The sequence below is a fragment of the Cetorhinus maximus genome, chromosome 20 (genome assembly GCF_964194155.1).
Source record: "Cetorhinus maximus chromosome 20, sCetMax3.hap1.1, whole genome shotgun sequence".
In the NCBI taxonomy this organism is placed as follows: domain Eukaryota; kingdom Metazoa; phylum Chordata; class Chondrichthyes; order Lamniformes; family Cetorhinidae; genus Cetorhinus; species Cetorhinus maximus.
Window position 1 is genome coordinate 49,983,783 of NC_135898.1, and position 24,374 is coordinate 50,008,156.

Consider the following 24,374-nt stretch of genomic DNA (forward strand, 5'->3'; position numbering starts at 1 on the left):
TTGCTTGCCTTGGACTTCAAATGATTTTAAACTTCCTCTTCTTCCCACCATTCATCCATATACTTACTTCTTGGTAGCAACAGGCTATCCTGTTTTGGGTTAACTTAAATGCCATAGACATGATTGCCATACCAGTAATAATTAAAATAGACATTATCATGAAAAAATTAGGATGCTCAGGGACAAAGTCTCCAAAGCCAATGGTGGTAATTGTGATAAAATAGAAATAAAAGGAATCAAGATATTTCCACTTTTCCCAAATTGAAAGTATACCTGCACCAAAAAGAAGGTATGCAATAATAACACCTATGATAATGATGATAGGCACATCAAATTTTTCAAGTTCTTGTCCCAGTCGTGGAAAAAAATGGTCATCTTCAACCGGCTTTAGATCCAGCTGGGGACATGACTTACTTCGATCTCTTTTGAAAAACTGGAAAGGCTTCTGATTAAAGTTTTCCTGAACAATTAATTTTTCGAATATTTCAGTTTTTCTCAATAGTTCGGATTTCTTTTTAACTGAAGACTGAGTGTTCAACACGTTTCTTATGCTCATTGGTGTTATGATCACATGTGAGCCACCTTTAAAGGAGATAGACCTTGTTGTGGGTTTTACTTCTGATTTTGAGAAGCTCTGTTTGAATGAAGACCATCTTGAGGGGGTTGCTGAGGGTGGTGGAGTAAGATTATTTCTTGTCCGCTTCCTTATGTGATTGTAAACTTTGGAAAGTAAAGCTGCCAGCTTGTCTCCAACATCTGTGATGACTAATAGCATAATGGGGATGCCAAATGTTGCGTAGAACATGCAGGCAATTTTTCCTCCTACTGTTAAAGGAGAGATATGACCATAACCTAAAATTAAAAAGAAAGCACAACAGTAAGAATAATGTGCAATACCTACCAGCAGTTTCTCAGACTACCAGGTTTATACATTTCTTGTACTATTTTCTATTATGTGTCTTCTGGAATCTGATAGCCTGTAGATTTCATCCTTCCAATTATAAATGGTAAAGGCACATATTTGGATGCTGAATTGCTGGAATTGCTATGTAGAACATCAATGACAATGTGTTCATGTAAATTCCCTTTGGCTGGTATTTCTAGCACAATCAGAAATGCCTTTAGAAAGAGTATATGGTGAAGTTGCCTGAGTTTGAAAGCTCATGTCTTTCTGAATGCAACCAAGTCTACCAAATTGACAGGCAAATCAAATGCTGCTTTTGCATCTTCTTAGACTATTAGTGAAAACAGAGATGAACTTCAGTTTTGGAGTTAAGTATATGATATCAGCCAAAGCAGATTTATTGCCTGAAGTTACATTGCATCCTAATATTATCCATATTACTTTAGACACTCTTTTATTTGTGTTCCCATTTGGTCACCAATGTTAAAACTGATGGTCAATGACCTTCCATCTGGGTTTCCACTGCCCCTTCTCTTCCAGTTCTGATGAAAGTTAATGATCTAAAATATTGGGCTGGATTTTCACATTGGGGCGAGAAACAGTGGTTGGGCCTGTTTCTGAGTCCTGAGCCTGCCCCTGGAAGGTAACAGTCACTCTTTGGGACTTTCATGGAAACACCTCCGTACTTGGAAGGGAGATGTGTTCCCTGTCCAATCAAGAGTCAGTGACAGACTCTCAATGTTGGAGGGCCAAACAGAAGCGTTCCAGCTTGAGAGGAGCAGCAGGCTGCAATGGAAGGTAAGTAACCCATGAGACACTTTAACACAGAAGCACCCCCTCAGCAACTCCATAAGTTTTAAATAAAAAACAGAAAAAACAACCATGTCTCCACTGCAGAGGAAGTCCCTTTACAGGATGACATGTGGCTGCACCTGTGCCCAGGCAAGTAGTGAGGACCTCTGGGCCCATCTGGATATGGGTGTATACTCCATGTACCCCTGTCATGTCGGGAAACTGGAGGTCGACTGGAAAATCCACAACCGGCGTCCTTTAACTTTGCTTAACGAGGCTCTTAACAAACCTAATCGGCTATCCACCTCGTGGGGCGGGCAACCCTGCCAATCCCAAACCTGCCTTAACAAAAATGGCCAGTGCCAGGGGAGGGATCAGAAAATCAGGACGCCAGCTGGCACTGGTCATTTCAGACCCTGCCCGCCTCTTGTCCAGTTCTTGGAAGGCCTCAAAATTCCGTCTATTAACTCTGTTTCTGTCTGCAAAGATACTGCAAAACCTGCCAAGTATTTCCAGCATTTCCTGTTTTTATTTCAGAATTCCAGCATCTGCAGCATTTGCTTTTGAGCCAAGTGTAACGCTCAGGTATGAGATCTGAGTCAAATGTAAAGTTGAGCTTCCATCCACTGACACTGCCTCTGAACCTTAGCTTCTGAAAGAGATTTATTTCATATTATGGTGTGATACTCCCAATATCACTTATTCTGTATTCTTGTGACCTGTAAGATGAATGAATTCCTGCCAATAATTCCAGGGCAGGGCCTTATATTATACAACTAAGGAAGAAATTGTGACTTAATTTGTTTAATAAGCACATATCTTATGAGAATAGATTAGCAGATAACATAAAGGGAATGCAAAAGTATTTTATAAACATAGGTAGTGACAGGATAGTTAAACAATTGAGAGAGGGGGGATGATCTATCAATTTCAGTTTTGAAATTTTCAGTTGACTTAATCTCAACAGCTTTTTAGGGGAGAGTTCCAGATTTCCACTACTCTTTGTGTGAAGACGTGCTACTTGACATTGACCTGAATGGTCGAGCTTTAATTTTAATATTATGCCCCTCATGCTGGACTTCCCCACCAGAGGAAATGATTTATCTCTATCTGCTCAATCAAATCCTTTAATCATCTTAAATAACTTAGGTCAACCTTAATCTTTAATAGGCAATAGAATAACCTCTAGTTGATGCAACCTGTCCTCACAATTTAATCCTTAAAACCAAGTTATCATTCTGGCGAATCTGTGGTTCACCTCCTCCACAGTCGATAGATACATCCCTCCTGAGGGCTGATGCCCTGAACTGAATGCAGTACTCCAAATTTGGTCTAACCAGAGTTTTATATAAATGTAGCAATACTCGAATCCCTTTGCATTCCAGTTCACTTGAGATAAAGGCTGACGTTCCATTAGCCTTTTATATTATTTTTTATTACTATCCATTAATTTTTAACAACCACTTTACATGGATCCCTAATTTCCCTGCCCCCTCCACACTTCCTAACTTTCCATTATTTATAAAACAGTTTGATCTATACTTCCAGGATCCAAAGTAGATGACCTCACACTTGCCCTTACCGAACTCAATCTACCACTCACTTAATCTATTGATGTCCCTTTGCCACTTTCTGCTTCCCATCTACACTGCCATTGAACCTAGAAAACAAGCTAACTCCGAGATTCTGTGCTCCCAGCAGGAAGCTGGGAACGGAGATAATTTTTTCTCTGGTTCGCACTTTCTTTGAATGCAGCTTTCCACTGGGAATATGCAATGATGGGAAATGGTTCCATAGGCAATAGTGGCAGCTTCTAGGAAATGAAAACTGGCATTGCGAAAGTTCCTTCTTTATAACGTATGATGAGAGCCAGTTAGATAGAAGATCAGTAAAATGTTTTGGAGATCATGCTTTGGGCATGATCAGGTAATTAGTTACAAAGTGTGCTTGAAGTTGTGCTGGTTAGGTTGCAGCTCAAGGGTGGAATTTCATGGCCCTATCACGATGGGGGCGGGGCTGTAAAATGGGGCAGGCCATTCAAAAGTCCATTGGCTTCGGCGGGACCATAAAATCCTGCCGGCGTAAAATTCAGCCCCTACTTTCTGCTAAAATTCATTGGCATAATGACAAATATAAAAGCTTGAACTAGCGCAGTGTAATAGAATATAATCATTTATTTTTCTTTGCAGTAAAAATATTCTTTGATATATTTAAGAGTAGTAAACTGCTACAGTTTATTAATACAACTAAAAATGGGCATATCAGAAAAAACGAAATGTTTTTACTAAGTGTCTAATCTTGCACCTGTGAGCCACTTGAATCACTGAAAATGACTTAGAAATACAATACTGAACCAGCCAGTTGTTTCACTGGTGTTCAGTAGTCAGTTTCTGAGTAAATTATTATATTTTTATATGTGAAAACTTTAAAAATGTGCCTGATAGTGCCTGCGCACCTAAAAACAATCAGCCCACTTTGAAGACCATCATTGAACAGCCAAAATCAGTGGAAACGCACCATCCTCATTGTGGGCTCATGGATAGTTTTGTGGGTGGGGCAGCTTTGGTAGAAATGCAGGATTAAATTCAATAGCTCCTGGAAAAGCTGGGAATCGCAATGTGGGATTAACCCACACCTGTTGCTGCAGATGCAGACAGCACGTCAGTTTGTGATGCCTGTTATTGAGCATGATTGTAGCATGCAGCCAATGTGAGCTGCACTTTTAAGTAGCTGCATACCTCTGTAAGGAACCCAAAATTGTGAGATACTAACACCAGTTGAAGCCAGCCTTCACCTCTTAAAAGGGAAATACACTGTTGCTGGAACTCATTCTACAGCTGATTCTGATCTAGGAAACACTCAATAATGGCAAACTCACTCTGCAAAGGTATTTCACAAACACTTGACAAAACCTGGCCCAAAATGACTAACTGGAGACTAACTATGGAGGTGAGAATCCCTGGAAATGCTACTTGTAAAAGCTGTTTGCCAATTTTTCATGTCATGGTTTGCTGTGTGGGTTAGGAAAGTGATGTTACAGGTGGCACGGAGACCAATTTAACAAAAGGGGACTGATTCAAACACAAGACATTTCCATCATATTTAAAGGATGCTTACTTTTATTGAACACTGGAGACATCAGTCAAATGCTGGCCTAGCCAGAGACACCCACATCCATGAACAAAGAGGGATTATGAAAAAAGACTGACAGCTAACATAAAAGGAAATCCCAAAGTATTCTATAAGCACATCAATAGTAGAAGAGTGGTAAACGGAGGAGTAGGGCCGATTAGGGACCAAAAAGGGGCTTTACACATAGAGGCAAGAGGTATGGCTGAGGTGTTAAATGAATACTTTGCATCTGTCTTTACCTATGAGGTAGATGCTGCCCAGGCCATGGTGACAGAGGAAGAAGCTCAACCACTAGAAGGGTTTAAAATTGATACAGAGGAGATATTGGATAAGCTGTCAGTACTTAGAGTTGATAAGGCACCGAGACTGAATGAGATGCATCCAAGAATATTGAAGGAAGCGAGGGTGGAAATTGCAGAGGCACTGGCAATGATCTTTCAATGTTCCCTGGATTCGGGGGAGGTGCCGGAGGACTGGGAAAAGTTATGCCCTTGTTCAAAAAAAGGCTGTAAAGATCTGCCATGCAATTATAGACCAGTCAGTTTAACTTTGGTGGTGGGGAAAATTCTAGAAACAATTATTCGGGATAGAATTAATAGTCACATGGAAAAATTTGGATTGATTCGGAAGAGTCAGCATGAATTTGTTAAAAGAAAATCATGTCTAACTAATGTGCTGGTGTTTTTTGAAGAGGTAACAAAGATGGTTGATGAGGGCAAGGCCATTATATGGTGTATATGGACTTTCAAAAGGCATTTGATACAGTGCCACACAACAGACTTGTGAGGAAAGTTATAGGTCATGGAATATAAGGGACAGTAGCAACAGGGATACAAAATTGGCTGAGGGATAGAAAACAGAGAGTAATGGCTAATGGGTATTTTCTGGGCTGGAAGAAGGTTTGTGGTGGAGTTCCCCAGGGGTTGGTATTGGGGCCTTTGCTTTTCCTGATATATATAAATGATCTCGATCTTGGTGTGCAGGGGACAATTTCAAAGTTTGCGGATGACACAAAACTTGGGAGAACTGTAGACTGTGAGGAGGACAGTGTAGAACTTCAAAAGGACATTGACACATTGATGGAGTGGGCAGATAGGAGGCAGATGAAGTTCAATGTGGAGAAGAGTGAGGTGATGCGCTTTGGGCAGAATTTTGCACTTGGCGTGCGGGATCAGCAGGGGTGGATGGGGGCGGTCGGGAAGTTGACCGCTGCCCACGATCGGCAGCGCTCCATGATTTTACCTGGGAGGGCCAATTAAGGCCCGCCCAGCATGATAGGCGAGCATCAGCGCTGAGCGCTGCCTGTGCGGGCGGGGGGAAGAGGGCAAGCAGGCCTAGCATGCAATTCATGCATGCACGCAAAAGAGCACAGAATAATCTCTCTGAGGCACAGAGCTGCCTCAGGGAGATGAGGAATATATTGAAAAAATTATTAAACAGCACAAAATATTAATGAAACATGTCCTTTCATGTGACTCTGTCACATGAGCAGGGATATGTTTTTAATTAAAAAGTAAAGTTTTTATTTCATTTGTATTTGATTTTGAAAACCTCCTCCTGCCCATGGATGAGGTTTCCAAAAAAATGCAAAGGCCGCTTGGCCTTTTCACCTGCCCATCAACTGTTAGGTTGAACAAGCAGCGAAAAATCCAGCACAATTGCTGACTTAATGGCCTTAATAGGCCTTTTAATTGTCAGCGACTGAAGTACCGCGCAACTGCGCGTGATGTCAGCACGCTTGGCTGATGTCATCGTGTGTCATTTCACGCTCGGTCGGGTCGGGTGCGCGGCCACCCACCGAGCTAAAAATCCTAAGATAAAAGCAAAAAACTGCGGATGCTGGAAATCCAAAACAAAAACAAAAATAAAAATACCTGGAAAATCTCGGCAGGTCTGACAGCATCTGCGGAGAGGAACACAGTTAACGTTTCAAGTCCGTATGACTCTTCATCAGAACTAAGGCAAAATAGAAGAGTTTCACCTTACTCCTCTCCGCAGATGCTGTCAGACCTGCTGAGTTTTTCCAGGTATTTTTATTTTTGTTTCTGTGTTGAACTAAGAATCCTGCCCAATGGTATAAAGAACATGGAGAGAAATATAAAATAAAGGATATTATTCTAAAGTGTGCAGAAGCAGAGCGACCTGAGTGTATATGTATATAAGTCATTAAAGGTGGCAGGGCAGGTAGGGAGAGCTGTTTCTAAAGCATACAGTATTCCAGGCTTCACCAATAGGGGCATAGAGTGCAAGAGCAGGGAGGTTATGATGAATTTATATAAAACACTGGTTAGACCTCAGCTGGAGTATTGTGTACATTTCTGGGTGCCACATTATAGGAAGGATGTGAACGCATTGGAGAGAGTGCAGAAGAGGTTTACGAGAATGATTTCAGGGATGAGACACTTCAGTTATGAGGAAAGATTGGAGAAGTTGGGACTGTTTTCCTTGGAGAGGAGAAGGCTAAGAGCAGACTTGATAGAAGTTTTCAAAATAATGAGGGGGCCTGGACAGAGTAGATAGGGAGAAACTGTTTCCACTCGTAAACGGATGGAGAACCAGAAGGCACAGTTTTAAGGTGTTTTGCAAAAGAAGCAAATGCGAGGTGAGAAAAAAACTTTTTCACACAGCGAGTAGTTAGGGTTTGGAATGCACTGCCTGAAAGTGTGATGGAGGCAGGTTCAAATGAGGCATTCAGGAAGGCATTGGATGATTATTTAAATAGAAACAATGTGCAGGGTTATGAGGAAAAGGCAGGAGATTGTCACTAAGTTAAAATGCTCAGAGAGCCTGTGCAGACACGATGGGCCGAATGGCCTCCTCCTACACCGTAACAATTCTGTGATTCTGTGGAAAAAAAAACAAGAAAAGGGGCAGCAGTCAGAAAGGCAGGAAAGATCTACATAGCCTGTAAGAATAGCGTAGAGGAGTTAAGGGCACAGGAGGCATTATAATAGCTGGGTTTCAGGAACAGAGTATCACACCTGAATCTCAGATGAGTAAAGTGTAAGGTGGCTGCATTTCAACCAGGAGACACCACAGACCTGCCCCACTTTTTGGAGTTAGAATTGGAAGCTAACAGTAGGGCGTGCATTGCATTGTGCTGCCTGTGGTGGTTAAAGCTACTTTGACTCTCAGTTTGTCTGTCACTGGTTTTTTCCATATTATATCTGAGGACAGCAGCAACAGCAGTCAGTTTGCTGTTAACTCAGTGATACTGCAGGTCACTGATGCAATGTTTGTGGCAATAGTTCATTACCTTCCCCCACAAACAAGAAGGAATTGCACTGGGATTTGCCCACATTGCAGAGTTGCTCCAAGGGCAGGGCACTATAGGTTGAATGTGCATAAATAACTCTTTGTGCTCCCCATCATAAACCACCTCTATATTTCAGTAGGAAGGGTTTCCATTCGCTCAATGTTCAACTTATTTATGAGCACAGGCGGAGAGTCAACCAGGGCTGTGCCTAATCTTTTAACAGTAGTCATAATGCTTTTTTACTTTGCCCATCCTCAATATCCTCTCTGTTTCAAACAAACCATTAGTGGCAGACTGACTGCTGGGGCCAAGAGCCAACCCCTCAGCAATTACCTAATGGTTCCTATAAGGAACCCAGGCACCTGCCTGGACAGCCAATACAATAAAAGACATGCAGTAACAATGGTTCTGGGTGAACAAGACATTGATGAACAAAACAGACTATTTTACTTCAGTACTTCAAAAGACTCCATTCTTCATTTGCCAAATGGTTTCAAGATTGATACCCATCTACAAATTACCCTTGTGTAAATCCCTAGTGACTGTCCGATGTGCTTGGTTATTCTAGTGTTCCCACGGTATTTGATGCTGGGCTGTTCTATGCCGTCTCTTGCTCCTACACACTAGTGCTAGGTGCATCTCCATGTGCAGACCCCTCTAGCCTACTCTCTGAGCTAGGCGCAATGCCATTCTCTGAACTAGTGTCAGGAAGCTTAACATTGGGTGATACTTCCTTTAGGGCAATGCTGCCCTCTTCTTCTGCTCCCTGAAGACTGCGTGGAACAAGGCAGGGACAATGCAGCAGCAATTTGTCATGCATAATGCATAAAGGTTAAATCTAAGTGAGTGGGGAAGGAGAGAAAGATGGTTCAAAACTCTGCAGGACTTGTCCATCAGCCTTGCCAGTTGCCATGCTCCTGACATGACTCCTGCTGCCAAGGTCCTTAACCTGTTCTCCAAATGTGGACAGCACATGGATGAAGAGTAGCCCTCTTCATGTGTCTGTCTGTGCCTGTTATTGTGAGTGAGCTTGCCCTGTAAGAAAGAAGGAAATGTGTCAGTATTAGAGGATGTGCACACTGCCCGCACTACCCCTATATCCCTTAATTCTCTTCTTATTATCCAAAAATCTATCAACTTCCATCTTGGATACGCTCAATGACTGAGCATTCACAGCTCCCTGGGGTAAAGAATTCCAAAGATTCACAACGCTTTGAGTAAAAAAAATTCTCCTCATCTCAGTCCTAAGTGGCCAACCCCTTTTTCTAAGGCTGTGGCCCCATGTTCTAGATTCCCCAGCCAGGGGAATCATTTTCTCACCATCTACCCTGCCATCTCAGTTCCAGAACATCAGTGCAGGAGTTCCTCAGGGTAGTGTCCTCAGCCCAACCATCTTCAGCTGCTTCATCAATGACCTTCCTTCCATCATAAGGTCAGAAGTGGGGATGTTTGCTGATGATTGCACAATGTTCAGCACCATTTGCAACTCCTCAGATGTTGAAGAGGTCCATGTCCAAATGCAGCAAGACCTGGACAATATCCAGGCTTGGGCTGACAAGTGACAAGTAACATTCCCGCCACACAAGTGTTAGGCAATGACCATCTCCAACAAGAGATAATCTAACCATCATCCCTTGAATTTCAATGGCATTACCACCACTGAAGCCCCCAATATCAACATCCTGGGGGTTACCATTGACCAGAAACTGAACTGGACTAGCCATGTAAATACTATGGCTACAAGAGCAGGTCAGAGGCTAGGAATCGTGTGACGAGTAACTCACCTCCTGACTCCTCAAAGCCTGTCCACCATCTACAAGGCACAAGTCAGGAGTGTAATGGAATACTCTCCACTGGCCTGGATGAGTGCAGCTCCCACAACACTCAAGAAGCTCGACACCATCTAAGACAAAGCAGCCTGCTTGATTGGCACCACATCCACAAACATTCACTCCCTCCACCACTAACGCATGGTAGCAGCAGTGTGCACCATCTACAAGATGCACTGCAGGAATCCGTCAATGCTCCTTCAACAGCATCTAGTATTCCAGAAGACCCAGGGTAATTCTCTGGGGACCTGGGTTCGAATCCCACCATGGCAGATGGTGAAATTTGAATTCAATAAAAATCTGGAATTAAAAGTCTGCTGATGACCACAAAACCATTGTTGATTGTCATACAACCCATCTGGTTCACTAATGTCCTGTAGGGAAGGAGATTAGCTGCTCTTACCTGATTGGGCCTACATATGACTGCAGACTCATAGCAATGTGGTTCAACAGGGCAATTAGGGATTGGCAATAAATGCTGGCCTAGCCAGCAATGCCCACATCCATGAACGAATAAAAAAAAACCCACGACCACTACCATCTAGAAGGACAAGGGCAGCAGACACATGGGAACACCACCACCTAGAAGTTTCCCTCCAATCACTCACCATCCTGACTTGGAAATATATCACCGTTCCTTCACTGTCGCTGGGTCAAAACCCTGGAACTCCCTTCCTATTAGCACAGTGGGTGTACCTACACCACATTGACTACAGCGGCTCAAGAAGGCAGCTCATCACCACCTTCTCAAGGGTAACTAGGGATGGGCAATAAATGCTGGCCCAGCCAGCGAAGCCCACATCCTGTAAATGAATTACATTTTTTTTTTTAAAAGATAGAAATGTTTTGACATTTTTATTATGTTTATGTTCCTGTGAGCAAGTCCTACGTGGGGACATTTTTTTCTGATTTTCAAAATCTTTATTTTTGATGTTAAAATTCTTCGGCTCCCTGAGGCAGCTCTCTGCCTTCAGGGAGCTTTCATTGTGCGCTCCCCCCCGCCCGCACTGCCTTCAGTGCTCGCCCTCCTCCCACCCCCACCCCAGCAGCGCTGAGCATTTCAAGCGTGCCTTTCATGCTGGCTGGCCGTTAATTGGCCGTTAATTGGCCATTAATTGGCCATTAATTGGCGAGCCAGCATGAAATCATGAAATCGTGGTCGGGGGCCAATAACAGGTGGCCACCCTCTACGCCTGCCCAACAACCTGAAAATACTGTCCCATATCTACACCTGGCATTTCTGCAGGAGTCCTACAGCTGGAGATTGGACCCCCTGGAAAACTGTTTTGACTGGCATGATATTGGAGGACTCCATGAAAATTCAGGGTTTAAAAAACTTATTTTTGAAGAATTCAGCAATGTTTTTAGCCATTCCTCCCTGGCTGATTTGGAAATCCTTGTTGTCCAATGGCCAACTAACTTATTAGGACTGACCCCATTACTCACTTAGGTAAATGATGTTCTAGAAAGATACTCCAGTACTCATCTTGTTAGTTTCATTTATAATGAAATACTTAAAATGCCACAATGCTTCTATAATACTCTTTTTTTTTCATTTACTTTTGTCATCCAGTTACTTTTTTATTCATTCACAGGATGTGGTGGTATGGACATCATTTATTGCACATTCGTATGTCCCCTTGAGAAGGTGACAATGAGCTGTCTTCTTGAATACAACTGGGTGGCTTGCTGGACCATTGCAGAACCAACATTTCTGTGAGTCTAGATCAGGCTTGTCAAAACTTCTTGCTTGGTGGGGGGAGGGGCCACATTTGCGCATTTTTCTCACTCAAGGGGCCGATCAGCAAATTTCCGAAAGATGAGGTTTGGCACAACAATAAACTCAATTTCAAAAAGAAGTTGAGGTCTTAAGTAAAGAAACGATTGCTGAGCAAAAGTACAGCAATATCATAGCAATGAATTGTTAAATTAAAAAAAAGTAATTAATAAAAATGACCAGAGTGTGAGAGGGTCAGAATGTGTGTGTCCGGCTCACTCCCAGTCTCAGGGTTCTCACTCACCCTCACCCACTGTGAGTGACTGCGCGTATATGTGTTGGTGTGTGGTGGTGAGAGTGAGTGCGAAACCTGAGACTGGGCGTAAGGCAAACTCGCACTCCACCCCCCGCCACACACAGTCACTCTGTCTCTCACACTCCCCCTGCCACACACAGTCACTCTGTCTCTCACACTCCCCCTGCCACACACAGTACCTCTGTCTCTCACACTCCCCCCGCCACACACAGTCACTCAGTCTCTCACTCCCCCCACCACACACAGTCACTCAGTCTCTCACACTCCCCCTGCCACACACAGTCACTCAGTCTCTCACTCCCCCCACCACACACAGTCACTCAGTCTCTCACACTCCCCCTGCCACACACAGTCACTCAGTCTCTCACTCCCCCCACCACACACAGTCACTCAGTCTCTCACACTCCCCCCGCCACACACAGTCACTCAGTCTCTCACACTCCCCCTGCCACACACAATACAGTCACTGTCTCGCACTCATCCGCACACTCAGAGTCTCTTGTACTTACACCCACACTCACTCAGTGTCTTGCACTCACCCACACTCACTCGCTCACTCAGTATCTTGCATTCAGCTCCACTCAGTGTCTCGCACTCAGCCCCCACTCATGCACTCAGTGTCTCGCACTCACTCACACTCACTCACTCAGTGTCTCGCACTCACCCCCACTCACTCACTCAGTGTCTCGCACTCACCCCCACTCATTCACTCAGTGTCTTGCACTCAGCCCCCACTCACTCACTCAGTGTCACGCACTCAACCCCACTCACTCACTCAGTGTCTCGCGCTCACCCCCACTCACTCACTCAGTGTCTCGCACTCAGCCCCCACTCACTCACTTAGTGTCTCGCACTCAGCCCCCACTCACTCACTCACTCTGTCTTGCACTCACCACCACTCACTCAGTCAGTCTCTGGCACTCACCAGCCACACACTGACTCAGTGCCTCACATTCACCCCCACACACTCAGTCTCTCACACACTCCTCTACATACTCAGTCACTCACTCGCACTTGCCCCCGCCCCACACACACAGTCACTCAGTGTCTCACACTCACCCCCACATATTCACTCAGTGTCCTGCACTCACTGACACTCTTCACTCAGTCTCTCGCACTCCCCTCCACACACACACACTCAGTCATTCACTATCACACACTCCCACAAACTCACCACGGCATCGTCAACTCTCCAGGCCCCCAAATCTTCACCCTCCCTGGGCCTGCGCAATCTCACCCTCCCCGGGCCTGATGTGATCTTGCCCTCCCTGGGCCTGATGCTCACTTGAGCCTATCAGCATCAAATGTAGGACAGAAACGGTCTCCGATTGGAGGAGCAGCTCTGTGCAGAATATCCCATTGAAACTCACCTGCTTGACCGGAATTTTGAAAACTGGCTCCGGGGGCCGCATAGAGGGGCTTTGATGTGGCCTGTGGGCCGTGTGTTGGACAAGCCTGGTCCAAGTAGAGTCACATGTATGCCAGACTGAATGAGGACAGCACAATTCCTTCCCTACAGGGTATTAGTGAATCAAATGGGTTTTTACAGCAGTCACCTGCAATTACATAGTCACCCTTATTAATGTGAGCTTTTTATTCCAGATTTTGTAAATTTGATTGCATTTAAATTCCATAGCTCCTGTGGTGGGATTTGAACTCATGTTTTTTGATTACTAGCCTAGTAACATGACCACAAGGCTGCCATTCCCCATTTTTCTGGGAAGCCTACTGGGAGATAATATGTAAGATTCTAAGGCCAGTTGAAAAACAGGGAAACATTGGAGACAGGCAAAGCAGGAACAGAGAAAGATCAAGGTGAAATGACAAGATGGAAATAAAAGTGTCTCCAGGAACAGGGCGAGTGGGATAGTGTAGAGAATAAATATAGGGAACAGAGAGAACAGAAGGACACCAAGGCCCATGCGACAGGAAGGAAAATTTCGACTGAGCTATAAAAAATTGTTAAAGTCAATCCTTCAATAGGAAGAATGCGACTATAACAGGAAAATGCAATTATTAAAAGAGGAGATGCTAAAAGTAAAGAGACATAGAAGAAAAATATGACAAAAACACAGAGAGTGTGAGATCTGCGCAAAGTTAACAACATTGATCCCTGTCCTGAATATAATGATGTAAGGAAAACGAAGATAGTTGTTTGTGTTACTGTTCAGTAATGTCCTTTTTTCAATTAAATGTTTCAGATAAAAAACTGAATATTCTCAACTAAAGATGGTAGTACAGTCTAGAACTCACAGTGGTGAACTGATCTGATCAAACAAGTGAATGCATCCTGCATTTATAATGGAATGTAGGATGGATAAATATTCATGGTCTTTGCTTTATTGCTTTGGCAATCAGAGGATATTTATATTAAATATGGCCCAGGGGAGGAGCAGATCTGATGAGCCAACTCACCACTCCTATGCTTTCTTATGCTCTTACGAGCTATTTGAACCTCAAAGCTGAGAAATGATTGCCATAAAATGTGATTTTACAAACTCATTGCATTACTCAAAAATTTGTCCTGTTTCACAGATTGCACATCTTGCTGACTAATTACACATGGCTTACCAATGATTTCAATTTTTGATCACTCCAATTTTGTTTATTATTATAAAAATCATTGCATAATAAATGCAAGGTGAAGAGCATCAAAACTGAGGCTAACCCTGTCTGCAACTTCAATAAAGGCCAATGGGTAGTGATCGGGAGCATGAACCTTAATTGATTTTTTCCCTCTCTTTCTAGCCTGGAGGCACTGAAGCCAATTGTTCCTCTTATGAGATCAGAATATGAACATAATTTGCCTATGCCTTCACCAACTGACCTGTTGTGCCTGAACAACAACATTAAATATTGAACATAACATACATATTACAAATTACTGAAATGCATTAGGTTTTTACTAGAATATATAGGATTCCAGTGACTGAGTGACATCATCTGAACTAATTAAAGCTTCTATGCTGGACAATAGATAACAGCTGTAGGGTGTTTTAAGTTCCTTGGTCAATAACACAGGCAAATACATTTAGTAACATAAGTGTGAGTGACACAGGCAGCTTTCCAAACAGCTCACAGTTAAATACAGAAACATAGTATATGTTGATCCCACTATGCCGAATCTGTTATGCTTTGGCACATTTAGATTATAACCTTGCATTCTGCTATGGAATAATAGGTACAAACACTTATTCACCTGAAATTTCTCTCTTTGCAACTTTAAATGTGTTAAATGCTCTAATAAAATTTTATGAGGAGTTCAAGACAAATGTGTTCATAACAAGTTACTGAAAATATATACATGTAAACTTTCTGCTTGTCTAATAACTTCTCTCCCTATAAAAATAGACCATTTATATATGTGTCCGAGGAGCTTTAGTGCAGTTTGACAGAACCAATACCCCAAGTGTACTTGAGTTTAACCAGCTAAAACTGTTTAAGTTTCCAATGCATAGCACTAGAAAGTTTCCCATAACTTTTCAGGCAGGACCTTCCTACCTGGTAGGGATTTCAGGATTATGTGAAACTGGGTGGGAAGAATTCCAGTGACAAATCTTCTCTTCAGGTTACCTGAGTGAACCAGACTGACTGATCACGCATCAGTTGTACCCAAGAGTACAACAGACCTCTTTATGTATGAAGTAAGTATGAAGTAAGGTTGGGATTTTCCATTCCCGCCCACTCCACGCCTGCTACAATTGGGAGCGGAATATGTCTCCAGAGCAAAAAAACCAATTTTATGTCGGAGGGGAAACAGGTTGCGATCGCCTGCTCCAGATTTCAGTGGGCGTGCGCATTTCCCGCCACGCCATGTTAGGAACGTCATATTAATATATTTGAATATAATGAATACTCATTATAATGGCTGCTCACTAGAATCACCAACCCCCCCCCCCCAATACTGGACCAACAGGGCGCATCAGCATCTAATTAGACCGACATGTTTCACAACCAGATAAACGACATGAACCTGGAGACCTGCACTTCGCTGGTGACTTTGAGGTTTGTTTGCCGACCTTGCATAGCACAGCGCTCATGGCACCTCGGACTCAGCGCCATGCTTGGCAGGTAGCATCACTTCGCTTTCAGGGGGCTTTCACAGACAGGGCTTTACCTACCACAGCAGTGGCAAGGCAGCAGCGACAGAGGCTTGTAATGTGCTGCAGGGCAAGGGCTCAATGTGGGGAGGGGGAAACTGGGCAGAGTCAAAGGGAGGGCTGCAGGGCAAGGGATCGAGTGGGGAGGGGAAGACTGGCATACATAAACCAGAAAGGACTCGCTCAATGTGCAGCTGGACTGTGACCACAAGAAACAAGATACCTAGGAAGATGTCACAAATCATACATTTTGAGTAGATCACAGATCCCGGACATCTTCGAGGGACCACTCAGGATCCAAGGTTGGGTCGCCGATGACAAAGGGTGCCCACAAAGAACGTGGCTGATGATGCCCATGCGGCGACCACAAAGTCCAGATGAGAGAAGGTACAACGATGCTCGTTCCACCACATGAACATTGGTGGAGCAGAGCATTGCCATCTTGAAGATGTGATTCCAATGCCTTGACAGATCTAGTGGAGCGCTCCAGTACAGTCCACAGAGGGTCTCACGCATTATTGTGGCTTGCTGCACCCTACACAACCTGGCGCTGCAAAGGGGGGAGGACTTGCCAGATGCACACATGGAGGAGATGCACACCTCCTCCGATGAGGAGGGCATCAAAAGGGATGGGGGCAATGAGGTTGAGGAAGAGGATGCTGCAGGGGAAGAGGCCATAGCACTGGCCAGATGAGGCAAGTGTGCATGTGAGGCCCTCATAGCCACTAGATTCCATAAGGAGAAACGAGTAGTTTTGAGTTTCCTCTGGTACAAGTTCCCTCCATCATGGGTCAACATGAACACTAACATTTCCATCCCTCTCATTTCAACCATCTACATTAATCTGCGAGTGGGTAGTTACACATTAGGCTCACCATTGTCCTGATCCTTTGAAGAATGAAGCTTCAGGAGCAAGTGACATTGCTTAGAGGAGGCTGTACCAGCATCATACATCAGAAGATGCTGTCTCCAAGCATTGATCCAGGATCCAGTCGTGACATCAGCCTACAAGAGGCAGGCACTCTTCCACAGAGATCAGTGGACTCATAGTTTCAGTCTGTCAAAGGTCCTCAATAATATCCATCTCCTACCACAGAACAACGCAGTCTGTGAAACCTCGATGGTGATGCTAATAGTTGGCACTTGTGCCAAGGCAGCCGAGGACATTACACAGGCGTTACTGTATTTTGTGATCACTCAGTCCTCTGTCCCATATTTATATCCATCACATTCATTATCAGCACTCTCAGTTAGGGATGCAGACCTGCATTTAGCCAGGCCTTTCGATGTGGGTGGAGCATCTCAGGATGACCAGGTTCACAAGCTTGCCTGGCATACATCCAAATCCCTCCTCTTTCACACAAACAGTCTCCCCTAATGGCCAGCCCTAGCCCTTGCAATGTCAAAAGTGTTATCACACATCGAGCCTTCAAGGTGACACCTTGCTGATTAGAAAGAACACACATCGTGTTCTTTACATCTTCACTCCGAGCCCATTGCTCAGCATGATCTCCCCAGCAAGCTAACATATATGCATCCAGAACATTTTCAAAGGCTCCATTGAATGCAACACATTACCACTTGAATTGATCATCGCTGACCCCGGCAAGTGTTTAGGTGAGGGAAAGCTAAGACAAACGCTTGTCCAGTGATGCACTTGTACATTGTGACATGACTCTTGTGGCTGCGATACAGACAACCACAAGCTGGGAAACGCTCAATGTTTCTCGAGCGCCAGACAATAATGTGGCAACGATGGGCAGATCTCCAGCACATCGAGGTGGGAAGGTTCACACATTTATTGATGAGCTTAGCAGAGGTACACTCAGAGAGTCTGCAAAGCACAAGGCAGAAAGGAGAGCGCACAAACTCTTAGAATGGGCTCATGGAATGAAAACCCTGCCAAATGACAGTGAGTCCAGAACTGTTCCCCTTCTCCAGGCATTTGCACATCTACCCTTCTACAGTGCACCTTCACCTTTCAAGAATGCAGATGAATCGGGTGAACACTTCAGCCTCAATCTTACACAGCCAAGAATGAAGATGACTTGACCCAGCAAAGCAGGTGAATGCGATGCCTTACACAAGAACACTTTACATTGACAGTGATGCATTGCTGTTTTCAGAAATAATCTGAGAATGGACACACTTTGGAGACATGGATGCAGACAACATCGAACAGTGGCACATCATAGTGGCATCTGCTGTAAGTGGAAAAGAGGCACCATGGTGTTACACTTGATTGAATACAACACAGAATGGCAGAAAGAGGAGGCATACATAAGAGATGTGAAATGGGTGCCTTTCTATTTACAGTGGTCAGAAGTATATACATGTGGTGAACACCTTTGTGCTCCTAATATTTCTTCATCTTTCTAACCCTACTGCTACATCTTGGTGCTTTCCAGACATCCACAGTGGAGGTGGAGGCAGCCTGCTCACTGCTACGCCCTGCTGTCTGTGATGACTTCGGTGTGCACCCTCTGGAGGGCCAAGACCTGGAGGGCCTCGGCCTGACTCGGGTGTCCTGCTATGGGGCAGGTGCACCCTCCTTGGCCTGTGGAGCTGGAGGTGATGGAGACACAGGAGAGGGGATTGGGATCAGCTGACACTGCTGAAGTCGCCTAGGCGGATGGCCCCAGGGTGTCCAGCTGCTGGTCCTCCTCCCTATGGGTGCCTGAGGGACCCTGGCTGACCCCTCGAGGGGAATGGGCAGTTGCAGTGAGATCGAGCTGCCCTGGCCCCCTTCTCGTGTAGCCACTGCTGGATGCCACCAATGCCTATAGCAATGGAGTGCAACCCCCACAGCAGCACAGGTGCTATATTCTGGACCAAGATCTCCATGGCAGCTGCCATCCTACCAGTGTTGACCTCGGTGCGCTGGCAAGCTATAACCTCAGAATGAGTGTGGACGGACTGGTCCATTGTACATTGCAATCTGTGGAAAGCAACTGACCCCTGATGTTCCCCTGACCGCCGCTGCAGCCCCACCAACTGAGTTAGGACTGATTCCAGAGGCTTGTCACCTGACTCAGACTCAGCAGAATCCTGGTCTCCAGCGGTGCTCTGAGCCCTGGCACCCTTGGGTGTCCCTGCCTCCGCCTGCTGTGGACCAGATTATGTACTGTGTTCACCAGATAGTGACCCTAGGTTGCTATAGCACGGGGTCCCACTGAAGCGTGTCTCTGCACTGGTGAGTACTGTGACGGGTTTTCTATGGTGCTATCCTCTGGTTCCTCATCTGAGCTGTCCTCAGGGCTGGAGGTGGGACCCTGGCTTCCTGATGCCCTGGGGGCCTTTCCAAAAGTGCCTATGAAAGAAAGTAGAGATAATTAGTGCATGGCAGAAAGCTTAAAGACATGACAATGCACTCACAGCAGCATTGTCTGAGGGATGAGCTAGCACAGGGTCCTCACTTGGGTGTGCGCCGCCGACCTCACCGTCGCCACATGGACGGTCCCAGTCCTCTCCAGCCACTGTGACGGCACACTCTTCATAAGGAGTAAGGGCCTTAATTTCGGTCACTCAACCCCCTAGGACCTCCCCTTCCTACTGTATGCAAGATTGTACTTCATAAGGACAAATGAAGAGTGTGAGCAGGACACATGCCAAGGCATATGACAAGGATGCCTGCCTTGTGTGGGTGGTGAGTGAAGCCGTGCATGGGATGAGGATGTAGGATATGAGCCCAGATCAAATTGTGAAGATGTATTTGAGAGAGTAAGTGGTGACGGCCATTGAGCTGGCAGTGTGTGAAATCCCTGTGGAGTTTCATCCTGCGAATGTCTGTTGGGCTTGAGTGTGAGAGTTGAGATGAGATGGTTGACTTACCCTAGTGGAATGGATGAGATCATTCATGCATCTTCCTGCACTGGATGGCTGATCTCTTCTGTGTGGCGTTAGCGCTGACCGCCATGGCTAATGCCTCCCAAGCTGGAATGGTGTGTTTGGGGGATCTCCTCTGGCCAAGACAGGGGTGAAGGACATCCCAACAGGCCATGATAGTGGCCAGCAGGTGGCCCAGCGAGACGGCACGGCATGTTTCTTTCCATTGGGATTCATGTCTTCCGTGGAGCAGTCCCGGGCTGGAGACATATGAGAAGGCCGTGTGCAGGTATGGTTTAAATATGGTGCCCGGAGCGATGATCCGCGGAGGTCAGGTGGGGTGGGTGAATCAGAGATACGATATGACGCATTTCCTGCTGATGCATAATTAATGAGGCAGGGAGCGGACAATATGGCACGAAACACGCCACTACGCGGGGCGGGAAAAAAACGCCGCTTTTCCTGCCCACTACCACACTTGGAGCGCGGATGGGAAAATCCCACCCTAAGACTGCCACAGAAGGTTCACCTAGTTCTGAATCTTCCTCACCAGGTGCATCATTTTGGAACCAGCTTAGCTCCCTCGAGACTCAGTTAGTTTCTACTCCCTTAAAGACAAGTCACACGTTGGTCAGAAATTTTTGTTTAATAATTTTTGAGGTGGCTATCATCAGAGCAAACATATCATTTTTTTTAAAAAAAACAATAAACATGATAATGAAACTCTTGAGGGCATCATAATAATTCTAAATCTTAAAAATCGAAATAAAGTGTGATAAGTTTACAGCCACTGCTTTTTATTCATAATGAAGAAAATGCTCTGCCCAATAGGCTTTAGAGTATACAAAGCTTAGTTATGTTGGGAAAGTATGTTCATCAGCTTCATCAGTTGTTGACTTAAGTACAGCATGTATTTATGTAGGAATGAGGTGCATCTTGAGAGATGTAGGTTCAGAAAAGTTAATTGAAACCTGGGAGGTTTCTTCAAAATTGTGTCCAAAATAAATCAAAATCTATACATCAGATAACAATATTATCACATCATGGTTACTATCTTACCTACCTGTGCCATATTAGTTTGTACTATTGCTGCTGTTGCAAATGTGACTTCATTTAAATTGCCCTTTTCCTGCATTTCTTACAACCCCATATCAACAAATTATACCGTATAATACAATCAGTAATGACCTCCTGCAAAATTATTACATTTTTGTCACAGACATCTGTTCTATTTAATGATAGTCTTGCTCCTAAATCAAGCTATTTACATAAAGGTCACTGGCTGGCTAATTTTGAATCACTGACAGTAACTCAAAATTAACAAGATGATTGATTCAAGGGTATACTGGAGCTGGAGGATTTTCGCAGAACATAAGATTATAGTATTCATTCTTTTCTCTTTTTGAGTTTATTAAACTATTTCCTTATAGATCAGTTCTGAGATGTACGAAAAGTGTATTGTCTTACATTTTTATTTGTCTTAGGGAGGATGGTGACAATTTTATGTTGTTTTATTTTTATTTTGGTGCAAACCAACTATTTCTGGCAAAGCGCCTGTTTCGTTAGGTTGGCGGCACTCATGCCTCTTTGTCATAACATGGATCTCAGTCTTGTTTCAGGGTCCAAACACATAACAGTGAATTTTAACTCTGAGGCAGTCAGCAGACTTGCCATTTGAAAAGTGTTGGAAGTGGACCTGTCCTATTTTAACCTATTCAGGAACAGAGCTGCAATGAGCTGCCCACCCAAAAGGGGTGTCCGGGGCAATTCTCTAGGTTTTGTCTGGACAATGTCGGCCATTTGAAAGCGCGTCTGGCTGGCTGTCACGTAAGTCATCAGCCCATCAAACAACAGCAAGTGTGTACTTTTTATGCTTGTTTGTGATCTGACTTCCAAAATGAGTTTGAATTCATATCAGCACTGACTGATTTTGTAGCTGCAGTGTTCCCATGAATATAATTGTGTAGTTCAAAAGATAGGCATGAAAAAGATTTTAATCCCCTGAAAAATTACTTTTTGTAAGAAATCACTACGCAGTGAGAATTGAACGAATGCACACTCACACACTGACACACACACAAACACACACATGCACACACAGACACACACTCAGACATGCACATGTGCACACACACATACATACACTGACACACACAGGCACTTACACACACACACACAGACATACACACACACACTGACATACACACACACTGATACACATACACACATGCACAGACACACACACACACACTGACAGACACATGCACTTTTACACTCACACACACAAATACATGCACTGACACACACACAGGCTCACACACACACACTGACACATACATGCACACGCATATCCGCGACTGACAAATATGTATATAAAAACAGTTTATTGCCCATTCTTCCAGCAGAATGAACTCCATATAATTGTGAACAAGCGAGGAATGATTTTTCAAATGTGTGTTTCTGGTCCAAATGAATTGAAAATCATGTGTTGCAAATCCTTTACATTCTGATACACTTCACTGGCGCTGGGAGCTCTGTGCAGGATCAGTGTATTTCAGAAAGTTTTCCGGTGAAGTGGTTTTGATAAAGTGATTTAAATAATATACTGTATTCTCCCCTCTTTTCCTGCAGGCATTTTTTCTTATTTGAGTACATTTGCATGTGTATCGAATGCCCTCAGTAGCTGATTCAAATAACTGTTCTTCATATTATGAGCCTACACAGTAAATGTTAGCAGAATATTCAATTGCAGCTTGTGTTAATCCTATCAATTTTCAGAAGCTCTGCACACTTTTTAGCAAGGATCACTGGATAGCTAACAGGAGCAGGAATTCTAACTGATGTTTACTCTCGATAGTCTAGGTTTACCTATGCCTATTTTAGCCACCTGAACTAACCCAGCATTAACCAGCATTGACTCTGGGAACTATTGAGCTGCATGGTTACATATATATATATATATATATATATATATATATATATATATGAATGATATATTGAGCATTTAGCAAATAAGCCACCAGGACAGCTTGAATAGGCAATTCAACTCAGAATAGAAATCACTGTCAGCAAATTTATCATGCAATCATTTGTACCAAAGTCCTCTCTTTGCTATTATTGCTAACCCATTCCACTAAAATAACAGAAAGATTAACTTGGTACTAACATTCTAAGCTTTTGTACAACATCACTGCCAACAACAATTTCCAGCCTACAGTTACTGATGGATTAAGCTAAGAATAAATGGGGTTGATAAGAATGCAAAACAAAATTGCCATTGATTTTCTATTCTTCCAGTTTTAAAAACATGTACATCATCCTAACTCCACCCCTCCCTATTCAGTTTCCCTTCCATACTGCTTGTTTTCTCCAAAAATCACTGATGACTCTGAACAATTCCCTGGGTTACTTTTGAGATGTTTAATTTTGTTTACATGCATAAAAATGTACTATCAAGCTGATAACATCCCTGTGCTGGTTGTTCAAAAAGATGCAAAGCTTTTTTTTCTCGGGCCTGATATCAGCACAACCCATAAAGGCTGCAAGTGCAAAACTGTGATCGTGTAGAAAGGAAGAAAATAAATATTTTAATTATAGAACCACCTTGGGCAAGTGAAATATTGGTTGCTTGAATAAAGACGTGAGCAAGTACAATCAGCTGGAAATCAACACAAAGTTAGCTGGGAAACTGGTGTAAAACTAATCCACTGACTTTTTTGCAAATTAAAATAGAATCAAGTTAATAACATTCCCTGTGAAAGTTGCATGTTAATTTGTATTATCATTTTACAGGCAGGTGACTTACCCACAGTTGTGAACACGGTGCAACAGAAAAACAGAGAACCAAGAAAGTTCCATTGAGTTTTATTTTCTTGAAGGTTGGACCAATAACTTTGGAAATCCGTCAGTTTTTTCCTTATTTGATCTTTAAAGTATTTTTGTCCAGCTGCGGTTTCAATTCCTACAAGTAATTATATACATTAATATCCTGGTATAACTGGCAAAGCTACTAAGAGCTCTATTTGAATTTTTAAAAATTCATTTTTAAGGGAGGGAATGATACTGCTTGTAATAATTCATGCATTTATCATATTTTATTTAGGATAGATGTGAATTTTAAGGAAGGATTCATGGTAGATATTAATTATAGAAACTGAAGCAATTACCTGAACAATTAAAAGAAAAGTTAGCCTAAGATAAATTCCGCATACCTTCTTTAACGTGAGTTTCGTTGGCAATTTCCCATAGCTCATTCAAAAATTTGTCATAGTTCTCTGCCGATTCATTTTTCCTTTCCAGCTGCTGAAACAGAAATGCCCCGAAAACAGCATACATTACCAGGAGGAAGACCAGGAATAAATGAGGCAAAATGGCATTCAGAACTCGGAAACTGCAGAATTTGCATTTTGCAGCAGGATTTTGCTCCGGAGCAGACATCTTATTTGCAGAAAGCGATGTAATGGGAATGTCAGCTGCAGCAGTGGCTCTGTCTTTTAAACGCAT

General features: G+C 43.7%; 1 protein-coding gene across 1 annotated transcript; it reads right to left on the reverse strand.

Moving 5' to 3' along the window:
- Window positions 1–24,374, reverse strand: kcnk18 (potassium channel, subfamily K, member 18). Its single transcript, XM_078565197.1, has 3 exons — window positions 24,083–24,374; window positions 23,677–23,832; window positions 1–852 (listed from the first exon to the last, which is right to left on the reverse strand). Exons 1-3 carry the CDS (start codon window positions 24,372–24,374, stop codon window positions 17–19), a joined length of 1,284 nt encoding a protein of 427 aa, XP_078421323.1. The 3' UTR covers window positions 1–16.

Coding starts and splice junctions, on each gene's coding strand:
- kcnk18 (XM_078565197.1), bottom strand. CDS start 24,374: ATGCGTTTAAAAGACAGAGCCACTGCTGCAGCTGACATTCCCATTACA. Junction 23,833..24,082: donor CGAAACTCACGTTAAAGAAG/GTATGCGGAATT, acceptor AATTACTTGTAG/GAATTGAAACCGCAGCTGGA. Junction 853..23,676: donor CACCGTGTTCACAACTGTGG/GTAAGTCACCTG, acceptor TTTTAATTTTAG/GTTATGGTCATATCTCTCCT.